General features: G+C 38.8%; 3 protein-coding genes across 3 annotated transcripts in view; 2 read left to right on the top strand and 1 right to left on the bottom strand.

Annotated features, from left to right (window-relative positions):
* Nucleotides 1-21,478, bottom strand: part of LOC145438200 (alkaline phosphatase, tissue-nonspecific isozyme-like) — a 43,767-nt gene that overhangs the window by 19,589 nt on the left and 2,700 nt on the right. The gene's annotated exons all lie outside the window — the stretch shown is intronic.
* LOC145437951 (uncharacterized) lies at nucleotides 3,773-9,092 on the top strand. Its single transcript, XM_080315322.1, has 8 exons — nucleotides 3,773-4,493; nucleotides 5,310-5,366; nucleotides 5,469-6,033; nucleotides 6,094-6,314; nucleotides 6,738-6,885; nucleotides 7,857-7,891; nucleotides 8,736-8,834; nucleotides 8,890-9,092. The coding sequence occupies exons 1-8, from the start codon at nucleotides 4,469-4,471 to the stop codon at nucleotides 9,090-9,092; spliced, it is 1,353 nt and encodes a 450-aa protein (XP_080171448.1). The 5' UTR covers nucleotides 3,773-4,468.
* On the top strand, nucleotides 9,526-17,266 carry LOC145438213 (tyrosine-protein kinase FRK-like). Its single transcript, XM_080315606.1, has 4 exons — nucleotides 9,526-10,373; nucleotides 16,077-16,362; nucleotides 16,860-16,966; nucleotides 17,028-17,266. Exons 1-4 carry the CDS (start codon nucleotides 10,332-10,334, stop codon nucleotides 17,082-17,084), a joined length of 492 nt encoding a protein of 163 aa, XP_080171732.1. The 5' UTR covers nucleotides 9,526-10,331; the 3' UTR covers nucleotides 17,085-17,266.

Raw genomic sequence — 21,478 nt, 5'->3', positions numbered from 1 at the left:
GACTTTAAGATATCATTGGAAGGGTGGGGTATAAGGACTGGGAGACATTCGAAGTAAACGCTTCACAAGTGATTGTTGACAACCACGTTCCAATTTTAATTCTAGCTACTCCTAGCACATTCTATAGTCAACCTTACACGGAATCGTTGCAGCTAGGGGCATGGATAACTAACGTGACATTAGCAGTTTCTACATTTATCATACAGCGCCAATTTCATCATACTCTTGGATAAATCATTTAAAAATAAATTATTCAGACACCTTTATCTATTACTGACTCCAATTGTCCCATCAAATTTTTACATGTTATTGTTATTACTGTTATGGTGAATTTCATAATCCCATCCCAACCAACTGCAACGAAATTGATAAATAATATCTGTAATTGTTGAATGCAGGGTGTGATCAGTTGACCCTACCCATAGTCATATCGATCACACCCTGTCCAACATCGTTAAGTTACTTGTTATTAGTTCATGCGTCAGTGTTATTTTCTTTACGGTTGGACGAATCAATAAATATTTCTCTCTCGCTCTCTCTCTAAATATGTAAATAAATAAATATGTAAAAGTAGTAGGGTTGCATGATTGGCGAGTGTCTCACGACCTCTCAGCTTTGTGTTGCTGCATCTCCACATTAATCCATTCACAATCCACACCTGATGGAGTGAACTTGAATGTATCTATTAATTTCGATGTTCAGATTGTCGGTCCAAGCAGTTAGGAATGCACCGCGACAATATCTATAAAAGGACTGTGATCAAATGCTTTGAGCCTAATCTCAACAAACGACCGGATGTCAAAGAATTGCAGGTGACATAAAGGTTTTGCACTATTTTGATTTTTATCGGTATTATCGGTAAACACTCGGTATCATACAGCGTTTCATCGGAAAGCTGCTTAAGGAAATCTATTTCACAAGAGGACGGATAAAGAAGAGATTTCAATAACCTTACAGAAGTAACTCGCTTGAATCTTGAAGCATACTCTAGAATGTGCTACATTGAAACGCATAGCCCAGCGCGATACCGTGATGTATATAAATGGTTGCGGGATATCACACATATGCAGCATCATTCAAGCGGTTTTTCGTGAATTATGTGACGTTGTCGGTAATAATAATATTTGTTATTAATTCTTTTTACTTACCCCCAGTGTATGTATGTATGATAGCTATGTATGTATGTATTATGATTATATTTAAAAACAAGTTTTGTGACGCATATCACAACTATGGCTTGTTACGTTACGACTGTACAATACACAGTGTACAAGTACATAACATGTGCGAATAAAGATAGGGTTCAATATCAGCCCATAAACGATTAAATTTTACAGAAGTAAAATATCACTGTTGATTAATCTCAATGGAGATTTGATTACGGGGACGAGGATATTAATAAGTGATATGTGTTGCTTGATTTTCTTGAAATTATTTGTCTCATCATTGATTGTTTGGTTGTTTGGGCAATTCCCGGAAATCAAGCATCTTTAGTTCATACCACCATACGTTTATATTGTCTGGGTATTTTGTTTTAATCAATGGACATATTATATTTTCATCTGCCCAAGACACACACACAATGGGTTATACAAGACACACAATGCGATGTAATGTACAAATAGGGGGATGCCGAACGACCAACCAGTGGGGATCTCTGGGAACTGACATCCACCACGACCTAGTGCCCGATGTCACAGTCTTCATTGATGTTATTCATTCTTCGTCGGTCCTTTTTAGAAGCTATTTCTTGCTCTTTCCTTTCTTTATCGGGTATTTTTTCTGGGCTTTTCTTGTAGCCGTAAGAACAACGACTCGCGGTCATTGAGCCCAGAATAACCTCCGACGGCGGGAATCAAACCCGGGACGCCTGTTTGGATGGCGCTACGCTATATAACCCGTTGGTAACTGGCATCAACAGCGTAGCCAAGCTTTTCAGGCCAGATTAGAGGGTGCGGTCAAATGAAAAAAGTTTGGTGGTTATTTCCATTTGCATTTCCTGGGTATAGTTAAAGGAAAAGTTACAAAGCCAGACACAAAAACAGCAAACTAACTTTATTTTTCAGATTCAGCACATGAATAGTCTGCAGCGCCCTTAGCTCTTGCCAATGCTGTATGATCATTTTTAACGAGAAGGTGAAATTGTGTACACGCAATATAATTTTATACAACCTTCAAGATGCTTGATACGGATCCAATTAATAGGCTGTCTTTGCCTTTGCACCATTGTGACAGCGTCAAGGAAAATTGCAACACATCCTCCCACGTAAAAAGGCCCAGATGTTACAGAGAACGTCCAACTGTGTTTGCAATTAACAACCAAGAAGTTAGAGCAATTTGTTGGAAATCATTTTTAAACCAGTTATGCAGCATGTTTCATACATGTAGAAATATCGCGGAAATAAAAACAAAGTCTCCTCTAAAAGTTTTGTTGAAAGTATATGGAACGAACTCGAAATGCTAATAAAGAGGACATTTGGGTATTTCTGAGCGTCATCGGAAGATCACTCTTCTCGATAAAGGAGGACAAATACCCCTAAAAGAGGACATATGGCGGGCCTGGTTTTAGGATACAGTTGTCTGTGTTTTATGGCTCCACAAAGAACGCTTGACATATAGAGACAAATTCTGTTATAAAAATAACCGAGTAACTAGGCAAAACACATGAGTTATTACCAGAGTATAGAGATGTTCTTCTGGCGAACGGGGATCGGCTATTGCAAATGTATAATAGCTGATTCAAGGACTTCAAATGAAAAAGATAGCGATCACGAGCGGCGATACTGTAATATTCTGTGCGAATATTCTGTTTGCTGGTATGGTGTCCGTCAGTCTTAAACATATTGGCCTACGTACACGTACGTCGTACGTGCCATAAAATTTATAGTATGAATGGAACGTCAAAAGCTATCACAGTCACAGAGTAAACAAAGGATTGCTCCTCCGCGGTTTATATAAAGTGTTGAATGTTCATTCCGTGTGATTTAGCGAATGAAATGCAAAGCGGTATTCTAAACTCACAGTTCTACTATCAAGCTCGACAGGTATACGATGCGACATGGGAATATATAATATTGCATATGGATGAAAGCATAACCGCTAGTATAATACAGAAAGGTGCACTATGTAAACAAATACAATGACCTGCTAATCTCGTACTACGAAAAGTATTGGTGCTGCCTATCTCAGGGACAGTTGTCAAAGGGGCACTGCGGTCTAAATATGAATTGGTCGTAAGTTATCGAGGAATGTTTTAATGATATTTTGGAAGCTGCCAGCAGATAGCCATCGTATTGGACCTGCATCTAAACAATTTTCACGAAAACTACCGTTCCAATCCATCCTATGGAGGTGACGAGTCTTCGCTTTTAACCCTTTCTGGCGCGCATTCTTCATTATTACCATCAGGATGTACGCGGGACTTGCAAAAAAAACATTGGATCCATTAGGATAGTCCATTATGTCGTATTGATGATAGGCTTGTTCGCATGCTCGCACCCTTTATCAATTGAACAATTTTCATCTTTTCTGAATTACTGCAGTATCACTACTACCAAGTCAATTTATTTGGGAGTTGATATAGCATAAAAAACCGACAGCCCGGCAATACCAACAATTATGAGATATCACAGGAGATGCCATAGGGTCAGGCAACTGCAATGTGACGGTTTGCATTCGAAAGAGTAATGAGACTGGTTTATGCGGTTGTGCGACCCTATTGGATGCCATCATTAGCATATCTGTAACTGTGATAAGTAGGCTAACGAGTGGCATTTTCTTGAGCTCATGATAATAAAGTCGGCGAACGCATTGCGGCTTCGTTGTTTACTAGCGATTCGATTCAATACCACTCACAAGACGTGAAGCTTTGCAATATTGTATTATGTCCCTTCGGTCAGATGTATATAGGTCATATCATGTGTTACCCACATGACTGTATTCCGTATCGGATTAGCAACTATATGCGGCCATATTCGCTATACAGCCTATATATAAACGCACGCATATTAAAATACCCATTGAAATGTGTATGATGGTGTGGAAGTCTGAGTGTAGCATGCTATCAATGGTATTGGTCCGTCACAAGAATACAGAGAGCTATATAATCAATGTACGGGCGAATTTGATCAGATATTGTTCATCTGGAATGTCTTAAATTGTCTCTGAAAAGCAGACAGACAGAGACAGTCGAGCACTTCTCTTCGTTTTAATTATAATCTAGATATCGAATACCCTCTTTTACCGATAGATTCACCTATGTAAGGCTCAAAGTGTCAACAGATTTTGCGTTATGCTGTTGATATGGAATTTGAGGATGCGCTATGGTCCCAGCCTGTCGGGATTATATGACATATGTGGTTCATTTTAATTAGGTATCAACACGCAGATCTTTATGGTATTTGAACTGGCTTGCAGCAGAGTAGTGAATGTTGCTAAACTGAGATAACCTATCACTCTCACCGTAACCATGGAAATGCCTGTTGTCTCGTCAGGTAAGTTGTTGTATTATGAGTGTTTTACCACTTCGTGGTCTGTTGAAAAAAATATGGTCAGCTTTCGGGCTCAGCTCCTGAAATAGCCGCCGGGGCGTTAATTAAATGCTGATTTACTGTATTTCAGTCGACTTTTGCCCTATATGTAACCAAAATTATTTAAAAAAAAGACAGGATCCCAAAAAATGGACATTTGGGCGTCCTCCGTGGACACTTTCAAAAAAGTCAAAAAGAGGACAAATCCTCTTAAAAGAGGACGTATGATAACCCTAACATTTATGATAGTATATACACTATACAGTGGTGTTCCTAGGATTGGGGATGGAGGGCTAGGTGAAACTTCCATGGTGCCCATATATCTATATAGACGCATCTTCTGGGGGCGGGCCCTCTATGTCAGTCCGACCATTCCAAACGGCATGTTGCCAGACTCGTAAATTGTAAATAATGTGCGAAGCTTCCACTATTTACTATAAAATCAATTAACAAATCCACTCATAACAGGCAACTGTCAATTCTAGATGTGATTTTCATGTGCGAAAATAATCACAAATACAGTGGCAAAACATTTATACCTTCAAAGAAATGAGGACAGGGTCGTAGTGATTCGAATCGTGATTTATTGATGACTTGACGACTTGACTCGAGTCAAAATTATAAAAGTAGGTAAATACTAACTTGATTACTAACTTGATTACTAACAAAGTAAAAGTAGTTCGCTTCTGACCACCTCTAGTCATACTTAAATGTTATACAAGCAGGAATTGATGTTTGTGCTAAATAAAAGAGGTTTCCAACGGTTCTACAATATTTTAGACGAAAGCGACGATACTGATCAATGCGATTCCGAACATGAAAGTGAAGATGCTATTGGTAATATTCTATAAACATATTTTGGATCAATATATGATGTTACTCAAAGATGCTCTTCTACTATATTTAATAAGGTCTCTTAAAACTCTCAATTACATACAGAAACAAGGACGATCTCGGATTTAGTCAAGATTTTTCCTCGAAAGAAGCTTTCTAACCATGGGAATGTCTTCGTGGGGCACTTAATCAGTCAAGTAACTGACATTCGCGAATGCGCTGTAAAAATTCCCCGTGATCAGGAACAAAGTTTTGCGGAAGTAAACAGTCTTCGAATAATCGGGCCCCATGTACACGTCATTATGTTAATCCAGTCAGACACTATCAACGATGGGTTGTTCGAGTGCACTTACCTCGCTTTGGAGAAATGTCATGACATGAATTTGGATCAATTCCTGATATTTCACAAAAAAAGCTCATTAGCGTATGACGTGAATATGTGGATGAGATATTGCAAGCAATTAATGGAAGGAATGACGTTTGTCCATGAAAAGCTGATAATACACAAAGACTTAAAGCCTGCCAACATTCTTCTTAGCCTCGACTTGGAAACTATTAAGATTGCTGATTTCGGATTGAGTCACCAAGTTAAATCAATGTCTTCGATGGTTTATTCCCAATATCGATTCGGAACGCTTGGATATCAACCTCCTGAAGGCTTCGGTGACTGGTACGTGTCGTTAAAGTCGGACTGTTTTTCCTTGGGAGTTATTCTGTATTACATTTTGAGTAACGGCGAATCGCCGTTTGGCCTTGCATCAGACCTATGGGAATATAACACGAAGAACGGAATATTCGATATTTCTCATTTATTGGTTCCGAACGTTAAATCGATGACTCATTTGATAAAATCCACTCTCAGCCACGACAGGCGCTGTCGACCATCGATATGGGAAATCGCAGCTCATCCATACTGGAGTACAAATGACAATGTTGGTCTTTGTAATTTTGGTGAGCTTGCTACTTATGTGTATTGTGGTATACTTGTCAAACGCATTTTAACTGCGGAGTATGTAAACATCATAAATAGCCTACTTTAAATTACTGCATGGTGACTGTTAATCCAACTATTAAAAACAATTTTCGCGTAACACAATTTTCGCTTTTATAAACACTATCACTATATGTTCCAGGTTGTAAGCAGGTGCATATATTTCATCGTGATGTAACGTAACGAGATTGTTTAGAAATGTGAAACACCTCTGAACTGACTAAAGCTGATATTGTATTAAGCCAGATGCTTATACAAATCAATGTTGTGAATCCAATTTCTGGTTCTTCCGTTCAAGACTACGTTTTACTTCTCTGCATCGAACCAACACTGATCCTCCACTGGTTAGATCCGAAATGTTCAATTCTCATATTTGTTACTAGGTTATGGATGCGAAGATGAGACTGACGACAGTAAAGTGAACGTCCAGCCGTTCTGCTCAATCGAACAAACGGATAATGGGGATGATCTGCAACTAACTCTTCAAGCATTGACTATAATTGAGAATTCAATAGCAGAAATCGATCTCAAGTAAATTAAATTCTTCAACTTCAAAGCCGAATTCTATGTACCCCAGTTGTGCTCAATTATTTTGTACACGAGACATCCTCTGGAAGGTTCAAGTAGTTCGCGGAACCCTAGCACTTCGGGTATGCTGAATGCGACATTTGGGAAGCTGGGGGTCGAAAGAAAGGCCATTAAACCAGTCACATCGCTGTACAGTCAATAGATTCGGAAAACTCACCTGTTATCACAGTTCCAACATTCGCTCATCTCACAACAGCATTACGTCCGAGCTGCCTCAGATTCACACTGAAATCACCGTGGATGAAATTAAGGAGTCGTTCTTACATGCAACGTTTACGACAAACAATTTCTCAGAATGAATTACTGAATGTTATATTGCAAATCACATAAATAATAGGGATGGTGCGAACCACTGAAAGGTTTTAGTTCGTGTGAAGGCGAACGTGAACACGAATCTATGGCGTCACGCAACGTCACAATCCGAATTCCAACACTAAATTTTCGTAAGTTGCACATCAATGTACATTATGAAGGTTTTCGAGTAAGATATCAGTATATGATGACTTTTTCACCATAAATAAATGTATCAACTAGAACAATCAAATGCTATAACAATTCCATAAAATCAATTTCTTCCGTGGCTATGCAAACAATATTGTCGAGGACCACTTGCAAGGGAATAAAAAGCTTACGCTCGGCCTAGGCTCGACCGGGCAATGTATTCTAAAGGCGTCAGACTATTGCAACATTGATACTGTTCAGATCGAAATTTTTATACTTAATTGTTACTATACAGATATTTCCTCGAAATTAAGTTATACAGTAGCCAATGGCCCAATACTCCTTAATAAATAGTATATAAATATTGAATTTCCAAATTATCATAAAAACGAGTTTACATGATAAATTTCATTGACATCGGTGTATATGTCCCTTCCTTAAATTGTTTACGTTTAAAGGTTATTATTTCGCAGGCGGAGGTCTGAAGCCAAACAAAGTACGAAAGAGTGTAAGTCATATATGAATTATTACATTGATCATGTAATTGGAAATCATACAGAAAACGCGGACATAGGTCATGAAGTTGAAGTTATTATTCCGATTGAGATGACAAAATGTGAATTTCGAAATTGGTTTCGCTGTGGTTGTGTTTTGAGATTCACGCCCGTTACACTCCAACCCAGGTGTCTATATATTCGTTTATCAGGTATTAGTAAATATTCCCAGAACTTATATCGCATTTTAGCATTTATCAAATCATGTAGGCTACTATATTTAGTTGATATGACGATACCTCGCACATTAGCCGTGGCACCATCCTTATCAAATCGCAATGAACTGTAATTCTGCCAGACAAATAGTTTCCAATAGTGATATGGTATGGTCAGTCTTGCTTAGAATAGCGAATTCAAAAACTATTGTATGGATTTTATGGATGAATCAAAGCCCACGAAATATGCGTGAGATCCATCCATCGTAAAGTGAGATCCAATTAAATTTCATTGCTGCACCCTAACAGCTAGTTGAGGCATATTTTTTGATATACATATTGTCGCAGCAAATTTTCATCGCGTGTCCCATATTGGCTATAGTATTCATCACACTGACCCTGACAATGTACATAATACCCACCGTAGACAGCGTGAGGCGCGACTAAATCATTTCGCAAGAACCTCTGCGAATATTACATCTGTTCTGGCGCGGTTGCGACCCGTTTGTGTAATTGAGAATCACTGGTGTAACGTAAAGCAAATTTCACCACTGGTCTATAGCCTTCTGAATACCTTAGAATATATTAACACCATACGAACGGCAGTATTTCGTTACTGATCCACACTGCATACAACTTGCAGCTTCCAAAGATTATTTTCCTGACCCAGAAGTAACGACGAATCAAGAGATAACAATAACGACAAAGCTTTGTGGCGGTTTTTACTCAAATTTCTATGGAGGTGAGAAAACCTAGCGAGGTATGTTGACTTTGAAGATAGTTGTTTTTATTTGCAGGAATCTGGAAACACCAGCTTGTTTGCGTCGAAAGGAGCATGGAGCTAGACCACCGTGTTGTGAAAACATTTTTTAGTCGAAAGCTACGAGCATTGACTCATCTACGTCATCGTAACATTATTCGACTGCTCGCATACATGAGTAATACCATAGGACAAATAGGACAAATATTGTTCGCATATGGAAATCCTCACTACAATTAAAATTGCACTGTATGGAGCGGGGGTTCTCAATCATTGGGCTACAGGGGCATCTCGATGTGGGCCACAGAGGTATTTGGAAAATTGTAGATTTAGTGAAAGTTTAGTTATGTTAGTTATGTTGTTCGCTCACAGAACATATATTCATAACATCTAATAGTACGTAGATACGTAGGTCTTTTGTCCCCCGGTTACGCCTATGATGAAACTTGCATCATCTTAGTATTTGGATCCATGAAAACAGATCTGTGTTACCTATCTAGTAGGTTATGTATGATTTATTAGTGTTAAAAATTGATTTTTTCGCAAATCATCTAATGATTGCTGGTAAGGATTCCGGACGCTTTAAAATGTCATATGTTGTGCTAACAGCGCCATAACTGCCGCACCCTAAACCCCCTAATTGGGGGGGGAGCGAACTCGAAGGGGCCTAGATTATTTCGCTAATCAACATAGATTAGGCTACATAGTATTTTGTGGTAGATTTCCAACAACTTCTTAAATTACTTCGCTTTAGGCGAGATTTACGTTACCGAAATGCACAATTTTTAATAAGGGTACTCTCAGCGCCTCGGGAAAAAATTACGCAATATTTATGTAAAAAAATGGCATTTCAGCGCCGGTCATTACCGCTCCACCAAACACGAAGACTTCGGAATATTTCGGCCAACATAAATTCCCCTCCTTCAGCTCTGCCAGTAAATTTTATTACGTGGACTGGAGGAGGATGACAAATAAATAGCAGTATATGCAATTGCTAACATTATAGACTTCATCTTGAATATGAAGATTTCTCGCTACATACATTTATACATATAAACCCTATAACAGTAAAACGTGCCTTACTGGTATAGTCGTAAAAACGCCCGTCGCGAAGTTGGGGAAGTATGGTTTGTAGTAGGGCCTAATATGCGGGTCCTAACACCAACGTTTTTTTAGAGGGAGAGGATGACGAAGTGTCATGTGTGCGAAGATTTGCTTTCAGACAATAATCTAACAGTAAAATAAATATGTATATTCCATATGAACCCAACACAGTAATTGCTTATTATTACTTGTTGTGCTATCCCAAACTGAATCCCCAAATCACACGCATTTCAAATTCTAAAATAGAGATTATTTCCATGCGTAATATTTGATCTATGACTGTCACTTTCGTCGGTATTCCAATAGACTGCGGATTCTCCACAAGGCCTTGTCCTAGAGAATGGCAAGGGCAGCCTTCGGACACATTTACAGCGAATGGACAATTGCTTAAGAGTCCGACTCGATATTTGTTTGCAGGTAAGTCAGACCCACGATTTTTGTCTTTCTGTGAACGTTTGTTCTTATAGAACTCAATAATTGTAATCCTAAGTGCCATTCGAATCTACTCAATCAGTGCTTTTGAACCTGTGGGATGGTACGCACTCGTGCAAATGATAAAAATTGCAGCGTGGATGAAAGACGTGGTGCGGATGAGTGCAGATGAGTGCAGATGAAAATTGTAAATATATTGGTACTTTTTCTGGCGTGGAATAGGCCTACTTCAAATGAACCTGATGTGAAATTCAAATGCAGAGCCTCCATAACCATCGTCGTTGCAACGCAATTGTAAAAAACCTTTTTGGCTTACGATACCACTAATCGTAGCTTTTACACTCGTACCTGCCGTAATGAATTAATATTTGCGCAGTATAATTATTACATAATCAATAGTCTGCTTCGAAACCGGGTGTAGTGGCAGGCATACCCGAGAGAAATGACATAAAAGCGAATTTCTGTTTCCTGTCTCTGAACAATCCTTATATTTTCGTAACAACGGTTCGATTAGCACGAGGCACCAGTGTTGGGATAAAGTCACCACCTTCGAGTCACGAGTCATTTCGAGTCATTGCAGATTTTGACTCGAGTCAAGTCAAGTCAATCGATTTTCCAAGGTGACTCGAGTCAAGTCAAGTCACTTGATTTTTGGATGTGACTCGAGTCAAGTCGAGTCAAGTCAAGTCAAGTCACGAGTCAAGTCACAATTCAAGTCAAGTTGCCTTTTCGAAGTATGAGGCATGATTACGTCATTACATTTTGCTAGCTGTCTGAAATACAGATTGATTGATTGATTGATTCGGTACCGATGAACGAATATAGAGTTAAATATACACGCAAGAAGGCGCTGTATCGCTCACATATACGTAGAACTGTTATACTGCTAAGTAACTGCATAGCTTCAGTTTAATGTTACCAGCCTAAATAGAGATACGAATCGATAAGATGCAACATATTACCCATTTACATATTGATATGAGACCCTTTGGACCCGTTGAATAGTATATAAACTATATTCAATTTCAAAACTACTTCAATTTCAATAAAACAAGAGGTTTGGCTAAGGTAAGAACCAGGGTTGTAACCAAGTCACATGGTTCCGAGTCACGAGTCAATCATACTTTTGTGGTTTTGACTCGAGTCGAGTCGAGTCATTTTCAATTCATCACAGACTCGAGTCCGAGTCCAAGTCACCGTTTTTAGGGTCAAGTCCGAGTCATGGTGTTATGACTCGAGTCGAGTCCAAGTCACAGTATTGAAGTCATGTTCAACTCATGTTTTCAATCCTGCTTGGGTAATATCGAATTCCTTGTTTGCGAAACATGCTCATTTCGTCCCTATCAGAGTCTTGGCACGTGTTTATTTAGGCAGATAACGGACAGGTCCTGGCCTCATTTACCGATGCTAAAGATAACTTTACTAATCTTAGAACTTAAAATCGAATATCTCTCTTGTCAGTCTGATACATCACCAATGCAAGCATTCAGTTTTTATTATGAGCACATCGACGATAGTTCACGAATAGCTGATAGAGAACTAACAAATTCACGTCAAGATACTAGTTGATCGAGAATCAATAGATGCATGTTTATGTAGAGGTATTTACTAGGGATGGTGTGAACGTGAGGTTCACGTTCGCGTTCTGTGTGTGAACCTCGGAAATTTTGGGGTTCGCGTTCACAACAGAACCTTGGTAGGTTCTGCACTGTGAACCTCTTTTCATATATTACAATTTTCACTTCATTATAACATCTTTGGTTCAAATTTATTGCATTTTAACTACTGGCCAATGTATGCATGGCCCTGACAGCACAATCAACACTAAACGAGCATGCACGTTGACATTCTGAAAAATTTTACTTGCTCTGTTACAAAAGTTTGCTCGAAATATCCAGCCTTCCGTTTATGAATATTCAGTGACTCTCTGCTGTGAGCTTGACCCGCAATCACACAATATCAAGAGCGAAATACACTACACGTAGTCAGCGAATGATGCTTATTCAATCAATCAATGACATTGATATCGTTTTCTGATGTGAAAATCTAGCAAGCGCACGGGGTCAATCATGAAATATAGGGTTGAAATTGGCAATGTGACGTCACGTGACGCCATGAGGTTCACGTTCGCGTTCACACAGATCCTTTCAGAGGTTCACACCATCCCTAGTATTTACAACAGGCCAGCATGCTGTAAAAGCGTGCATGCAACTATGTGCATTGTGCAGTGACAACAGAACAGATACCCTTTGATTATACTAAAGGTTTTCCCAATTGCATTACAGACTACATCGCAGTTACAGCATTGGAGAAATAATTATACAATGGGGCTGTTCAAAAACATTTTTTCAAATTTTCCGGCTACTTCTTAAAATTGCTAGATTGCCTAAAAAATCAAATTTGGCTCAATTCCAACCAGTAGAAAGCAATGCTATGAAAGAAAAATTTAGACTAATTACAAATAGAGATTTTCGAATTTTACCGGCTATCTCATGATATTGTTACATTGTGTAAAATATGATTCATAGCAAATTTGACTCAATTCCAACTAGAAAGCGTGAAGTTATTAGAGTAGAATGTTTTGGATATGAAAAAATAGTCGGCTTACTACTATGTAATTATATTATATGAAAGAATTTCTCACTAAAATACTCCATTTATTTTCAAATCCACAATATTCTCCTCTCACATCATTGATTCCACTTTTTTCAAATTAAGCCAGATTCAGTGTTCCTTTTATGCAACATAACAATTTTATCAAGTAACCACCCAGTAAAATAAAATAGAAGTTATTTTAGAACAGCCATATTGTACAAACATCACACAACATTAGCCATTCATTATTACTCACGTGCACAATGCACATACCTAACAAAACGTCAAATGAACGAGGGGCATTGTGTGTTTTCACAGACAGCAGATCAAATCAATGAGTTACACCTCAAAAATACTAATGTGGAGAGGAGATCCTCAAATATGTTAAAGCGGCATGGCCGTAGAATGAATCCACATCTACTGAATACACGCTCCACTAGTGCAATCGATGCAGGAATTGACAAGCATTTTTGAACCACACTGAAGAGCATTTAATACTCATTCTTTCTAGTCGCCCAAAAATGCAAAGAATCATCGCCTTCAAATCTACACATGAGCTTATCAGTCTCTTCACCATCTGAGTCATTTCATTGGCTCTAATTGAACTTTGATCCAATTGTTTGCTTGTATAATTGAAAAGTCTTGAGTAGCCTACTTTAATTGCGGAGGATCTATTACCTCTTCATCACTGGACGATTTTGTACAATGCATTGCTACTATGTATCATTTTCTGTTGTTTTTACGGCGGCATATCTGATATCAGACAAGTACAACGAAAGCAGTGGTGACAAATAGCGATGTCGGCAGAATTCGTCGGATGCGTTGATCTAGCCATTATGATTGGCAAATTTCTTCATCTTCAAGTCATATAAAATAAGCCGAGTCAATGACTTGGGTCGAGTCATGCGTAATGACTCGAGTACAAGTCGAGTCAATCCAAATATTGACTCGAGTCGAGTCGAGTCATTTTCCCATTTCAAGAAAATGACTCGAGTCAAGTCGAGTCATAAAAAAATCGTGACTCGAGTCTGACTCGAGTCGAGTCATGACTCGAGTCATTACAACCCTGGTAAGAACAGAGAACAGACATAGATATTTTGATATTCAATTAGTTTACTACTAGTTAACGACAACGTAAGCTGTAAGCTTCGATCAGTTCGTTTGTGGTGAATGTATTTGTGAGAGAACACCGGAGGCTCAGAAAACACACGATCATTGCATGATTCGGCGCTCTCACGGGTTACACCTGCGTATCGCGAACAATCCGAACAATGATTTCAATCGACACCGATTACTTGATGACTTGAAATTGACTCGTGAATTTTGCTCCGTGTCACGAGTCAATCCACATTTCCGAAACGCCGAGTCAAGTCAAGTCAAGTCATTTTAGGTAAGTGACTCGAGTCAAGTCAAGTCATACGAAAAAGGTGACTCGAGTCTGACTCGAGTCAAGTCATGACTCGAGTCATCCCAACACTGCGAGGCACGAAGAGTATATAGTAAATACTATCATTACAGGCCAACATTTGTAAGTTACTGTAGGGTTGCCATGCGTCTGGAATTTCACTGTTCACTGAAATATGCCGGAAATTTGTCCGGAATTTTAACGGCTTGAAGGGAGCTGACATTTTTTCGTAAATCAACAGAAACACTATCTTATTTTGGGGAAGATTTAGTCTTTACTTGGAAATTTCTTTTCGCGCCGGGCGCGATTTAGTGTCATATATATTAATGTTAGTGTGGGTACCCCTGTCCTCGCAAAAACAACAATAGAAATAAATAAAACCAACTACCATTATCTGTAATAAGACTATTTGTGATCGCAATTCCAAGAGAACTGTATATTCCTATAGTGCCGGCAAGGCCGTTTGGATGTTTTAGTAAAAGATAGTGGTGCTCAAGCTTGTGTTCGTTTGCCCTTTTCTGTGGATCGCGAAGATGTTGAACTTAATCAGTTTCTAACATAGGCCGTGAGTAAGTCTGGGCAAAGATGCTGACCATTTTTTAGTAATCAGCTAACCAAATTTTAAGGTGGACCAAGGGATATTTACAAATAGGAAATGGAGTCACCACGACCCTAAAAGTTTGGAAACCACCGGGTGTGCAACCTGCTGGTGCGCACCGGAAGTTCGGTTCATGCATGTGACATCAACACGACCTAGCTATGTATAATTACGTTCCCTGCATTTTCAAAGTCATCATATCCACCAGCTCTACCGCTGACTTTGATCACGTGGGCTGAGAGAGGATATAAATTTTATAGTGATGTGTCGGAAGAACAAATATTATTGACAGAATTCATTCACAAAATTTAACAACCATATGAACACCAAATACTTATATTAAGCCCACCAGATGCTTCATCAATCACCCTACGGTCTGTGCCCAGACCAAAACGGTCTCATAAAATGTAAGTAGAATTTGTGAAAATTCATGGAAACAATTCTTCGCGCGATTTCATTTGAATAGTTTTTACATATCCAAGGTCACTGTTTTTCAGTGTATCATAAAATATCGAGCTCTAATGTGCTTACTCTCATTGATAGTCCTGGAACCTATTTTCCAAGCCATAGGGCAGAAGCAATAAAACAAAAATGCGGGGTTTGCACCCCTTCGACGAACTATAGCCTCCGAGACCTTTGTGTCATACTCTTAAATACGATTTCTGCCAACAAGCATTTTGCACTCACGGAATATACGATGTATTCTGAATAGGAATGCTGGATGGTTTTTATACAAACCTGGCCATCCAAGCACCAGGAGTTCTTGTATTTAAAATGAACACTTTTTTGACCGAAAAGGATTTTAGTGTAAATCAAAACGACGGAAAAGGAGTTGTCTTTCTAATGAGACACTTGATGAGGTTTGTGTGGATGAAAATCGTTTTAAAAATAAAAGTGCGGATGGCGCTCAAAACGATTGAAAAGTACTGCACTCGATCATTGAAGCATCCAAATCTAGGATAGTATCGAAATATCATATTACAGCCGACATTTATAATATTGCCATTTAGCAGGATTCGTTACACATGATGTGTACACTCACTGTAACTTCTGCTTTGCTTACACACTGACATAAAGCTCAATTCAATAGATTGTCAACGGAATGAACTACATAGCATCGAATAATTACATCCATGGCTGTCTCAGCACCGACGGGGTGCTTCTAGGCGAAGGCAACGTTTGGAAAATATCGAGATTTCGGTACATTCACCGCGTCGACGAGGTTTGTGAGGGTTGGGAAGATATTGTGGATAGCGACTTAGGCGCAATCGCACCAGAAGCATGGTATTCGGGAGAATTCAGCCAGAAATCGGATGTATGGAGTTTTGGTGTCGTTATGAATGAACTTTTTCGAGGTGAAGGGATCACTCTTCAAGGTAAATGTAATTAACCGTTATAATTAGTATGGTTGATTATTTTCATGCCATTTGAAACACTATAGAGATATTACGCTTGAAAGGAGTCATGGGGATATCCCAATTTTTGCCTTATATTCCACATATTTTTAACGATACAATTTACAGATCCACAGCAATTTCAATTATTTTTCTTCACCTACAACTATCGGATTTTCCACGTAGCAGATTTTCTGCGGGACCTTGTTGCTTGAAATCGCACCAAAGCGAGCAGAAAACAAGCAGAGAGTTACCCATTCATTTATGCCGTGAGATACACTAGTCCAGTGGTACCTGCGAAGTGACGATATCTTGCCCTGTCGGGCGATTTCAATAATTTTCCCTGTGACCTTAATTTTGACCAGTCACGGATCCCTTGAAACTAGTCCACGGGCCACAGTTTAAGGACACTTTTTTTATATGCTGTATCCGTCCATCTGCCTGAATCCATCACCCTTCATATAGAATCCACTGTATAGGTTTCACACCTGGACAATTAAGAACCATCCGTCGAAAAATTGATCAGAAAGCCATCGAATGCTGCAAGACTAATCCGAAAAAAAGACCGGCCTTCGCCACATTGCAGGTGCTAATAAATTATTTTGATCTTTTATCCTGTTATATATAACCTCCTAAATACCTTGCAGCATTTCATTGAAAAGCAATGCAATAAGTCGCGTTACTCCGCTGCAAACCAAAAATAAAACGCATTCGTCGACCCATGCAGGACTCCAACGCATCCTATGCGCGACCTGGGTTGTATTGCATATATCGCCTATCCATATCATTTATAAAGAGGCTACCGTCTCCTTATCGTTTGATCATTGCGGTGCAATGAAGTGATTTGCATTTGCATAGACATGCATATAGAATAGACGGTAACTAGCAAGTAGGCCTACTTTGGCCTCGACAGCTGTTTTAGCAGATATAAGAAATTTCATGTGAGTAAATGATGCATGGAGATAAATCTTCTTGAGACTAATAGAATTACTAAGATGCATAATTCGTTGAAATACATTCGATCAAGCGTAAATGCATAGTTTCTTATCGTAGTCGGGTTAATTTTGGACATGAAGTATATAGGCGGTGGAGTTCATTGGTAAGTCTAAGACCGAGATAGACTTTGACTTGTAATCCTGTCTAACCGTAAAAGACGTATCGCTTTCTTGACGATATGATATGAGTTCCGACTGCGTATGGCGCAGTTGGTCAAGCACTGCAGTTACAACACTTATGAAAGTTTGTTTAAATCCCGGTTCTGACCAACTTCTACGTGTCGGCGGTTTCTCTGGGCTCCTCATCGCAGAGCTCACTATACTACGGTCCTGCATTGAAAATATCCCAGACTGAAAGTGAGCCGTGCTACAACTCGGCAGCAGAGACCACGATGGGGGCGCATGCGCATGTAAGCGAGATTGACTGGGAGAAGAGAATGAAAGTCTTCCCCACGATTACGAAAACTGTTGCTACTGCACAGAGTAAGGTTATGAACGTCACAACCCGTCAGAACAAACATTTTGAGGTTATGGAAAGAGGTATTGTAGGAATAGCGTACCAAAATCATCACCTGATACCGGTATCGCTATGCCAGAAACTCTACTACAAATTTCGTATATTGCAGAACATTTATCTCATTACTCAGGGATATCTAGAACTATAGATATATACTTTTCAAATATAATTTTATTTTCCGTTTATTGGTGCAGTCATGATAGCCGCTTCGCCAATGTGAAGATATACAAATTGAGTTCATACAAAACGTCTGTGTAGATTCTGTAGCACACACATTTGCATACGATTTTGATTTCTCCATACCAATGACAATTGGCTCTGCAGGAGTGTAGAAGTAAATTTCAGCCATTGCAAGGATCTAACTGTTGTGCAATGTGACGATGTTATCATATTATAAGTCATGTGCATACATGTGCTCAAGTGCTGTATGAATAGTAATGCATTTATGTTACAATTTTGCAATGCAAAGTTATCTGCTGTTACCCAGTTGAGTAATCTTGTTTGTTGACAGCCAAACCTCACTTTAGTTTATCAAGAATTTAATCAACCATAAAAATCAATACAACCTGTTTTATACAGAGCTACATTAATATAGTGCAATGTCGACTGAGAATAACAATGGATCCACATCTCAATGTTCTTGCTACCCTCCAGATGTTAGAGAGCCTAGCAGAAGAGAGAGTGCCAAGAAGATTGGTCAAAGACAGAGCAAATCCATTGGAATATACCCTGGAGGTTAGCGACACCGATAAGGTGACGGCACAACCGAGCACGACTTCAGCGCAGACAGATTGTTCAAAATCACTCGTCTGTAATGTCTTGAGTATGTCATCTCGTGTTTGAACACCAATAACCACACATTCAATTCCTCGTCAATTATTTTTATTACAAGATCCAGTAGCCTATGGTGTGGTCAGACTTGGACAACTAGAAAATCAGCTTCTCAAAATTAGAATATAATTATGGCTGCATATTTTTCCAAATTAGAATAGAATTATAGATACAGTAGATATTTTTCAATTAAATTAGAATCGGGATTACTGAATATGTGAAAATTGAATCTGCACAACTCTCTTAGTTTGGTAGAGTTCTACTGTAGAATTTTCAGCAAAACCAGAAATTAGGTTAGAATTATACTACTGGAATTTTGCACTTACTATTCTAATTATACAGTCAATTAACTAGTTGTCCAATCTGGTTTTTGTGCTATTTCGATTCGTTGCTGTATTTTCTCAATTATGCAGTTCTTTATTCCATTTCCAGTTTCTGGTACTTGACATGCATCTGTAATTCAAAGTATTTCATTCTGATATCATGCTGCTCCTTTGCCATTTCCAGGACGCTCATTTCTGAACACCACATTTTGATCACCAACATTATAGTTAAAATATGATTTTTTTCATCAACACACCTAGTATTTCCAAACTTGGAATTTTGGCTTTTTTGAGACAATTGGCGCTGAGCTTTTTGTGTTCTGCTTCATCTTGTATATCTGAATGTAGTAATGAATAAACTGTGGGTTGCATCACCATCATTGTATGCTAATGCTAACACTTACCGGTCTGGTGTTCCATCCTGAAGTCTGTCGAGGGAACTGAAGGAAGCGTCACATCGCCATCAACAACGAAAAGGGCAGCATTTTCGTTTGCTGCAAGATAACTATGGTTAACAACAGTTGTATTGGTTCAATAGAGTTCAAATTCAATAGAGCAATGTTCTATTTGAAGTATTCGTGTGGCTATATTAGTACCAACATGATTCATATGGATTTCAAATTAGTACCTCAACTTACCATCGCTGTTGTGACATGAAGAAAAAGCCTCGTCTGTGCTCACATCCTCGTTGATGATGAAGGTGCAAACTGAATCTTGGGAAAATGCATCTGAATAAACATTTTATTTATAAATTTTAGTTAGAAATACATTAGAAAAGTTACTTCCAAATTATTTTTTCATGGTCTATCTCAGGGGTCGGCAACCTTTTGCTAGTCGCGGGCCAAATTCCGAGTGCACAACTTTTTGGCGGGCCGGAATTTTTCTTGATGCTATATTCAACGCTCACGTCGGTTTAGTACCCTACATTGCTGCAATCTCAATCATACAAATCACAAAAAGGGCAAAACACATGTATTTACACTTCAACAACGCAGCATAAATGTGACACTTGGCGCAGCATGCTTTGTGAAAGAATTTCAACTTCTAATAACAAGTCAGATGAAGCAACAATCAAACCACAGTCTATGGGCATTAGAATACGTGATCTTAGCTTGCTCTTCGTGAATACCATTGTTTTAAACTATTTTTCACATGCGTACGTGCTATCAAAAGTCGATGCCATTTCTTTTGCATTGTTGGTCAAGCTGGGTTAAAGACCCATTTCAAGAACGTACTCTTTGTCAAAGTCATGCAGCGATATGCTATTTGTATGAAATTTTGTCTTTCAATTCAACTGCATCGTATTTCATAAGGGCCCATTTGAAATTTCCAGGCAACGGTATTGGCGCTCACATTAAACCGAGTACTGAGTATAGTCAGAATTTATTTTGTACAGAACGAATGTCGGAAAAGCGGGAGGAAATTCAGTAATTAAATTTCATATCACAGTTACAAAGGTATAGTGCTGGTACTAGTAGGCTTACCATACGTCCTCTTTTAAGAGGATTTGTCCTCTTTTTTGACTTTTTTGAAAGTGTCCTCGGAGGACGCCCTTTTGTCCTCTTTTTTGAGATTTTGTCCTCTTTTTTAGGATTTAGAGCAGATTTAGAGCAAATTGCGAGTGATATGCCACATATTAGCACAGAAGTTAAGCTCCGACGGGTGAAAAACGGTGATTTTAGCTCTGAGCGAAAAGATGACCTTTTTTTTGTTTAGTTAACCGATCACAAAGTGGGTAAAATTAACCGATTCTTGAGAATTTCACTCCGGTTTTGCAAGTTGCAAATTTCTGAAAAAGTGTCCTCTTTTTTGATTTCCAAAATATGGTAAGCCTAGGTACTAGAGGTTTACTCTCCACCAGTATAAGAAACTGAGCATAATTTTCTTTTTACTGTTGACATTCCCAGAGTCGCAGTTTTGTTTCGAATGCGCCTCAACATCTCTTGTATTCAGTTATTTCCTCCTGAAGTTGCAAATTCAATTTGTTAGATGTGACGTTAAATGTACTACGAAAAAAAGATTAGATACCCATTTTCGATGACAAGATTATGAGACGGCGATGTTTGTATTTTCAAGGAAAGTTGCTATTTCGTTTCTCAGTTCATACACTCGTGCAAGGATAGCGGCTCGACTTATTGTGCGAACATGGTAGATATACAGGACATCGCCATATTGATTATCTGCTTCTAGTAATATACGGGGTAGGCTAACTGTCGGTGATCAAGTTCGTGAGACAAAATTAGCTTTCCCCACTGTGTCCAAAACACTATTCAGGTTTGTTGTCTTGGCGAACAATGTCTTCTAGTGAATTAAACTGCAGATGACTAACCTACGGAGGCTGGTTATCTCAAATGAAACGGAACGTTTGAGATTTTGTCATTGCGTCTGAGATGTTCCAAGCGTTTTTGAAGCAGAGGAACCGTACCTTCAAT

This window comes from Botryllus schlosseri, chromosome 4 (genome assembly GCF_051294905.1).
Source record: "Botryllus schlosseri isolate E-star chromosome 4, Bs_hap1, whole genome shotgun sequence".
NCBI lineage: Eukaryota > Metazoa > Chordata > Ascidiacea > Stolidobranchia > Styelidae > Botryllus > Botryllus schlosseri.
This window is presented reverse-complemented; position numbering and strand designations above follow the sequence as displayed.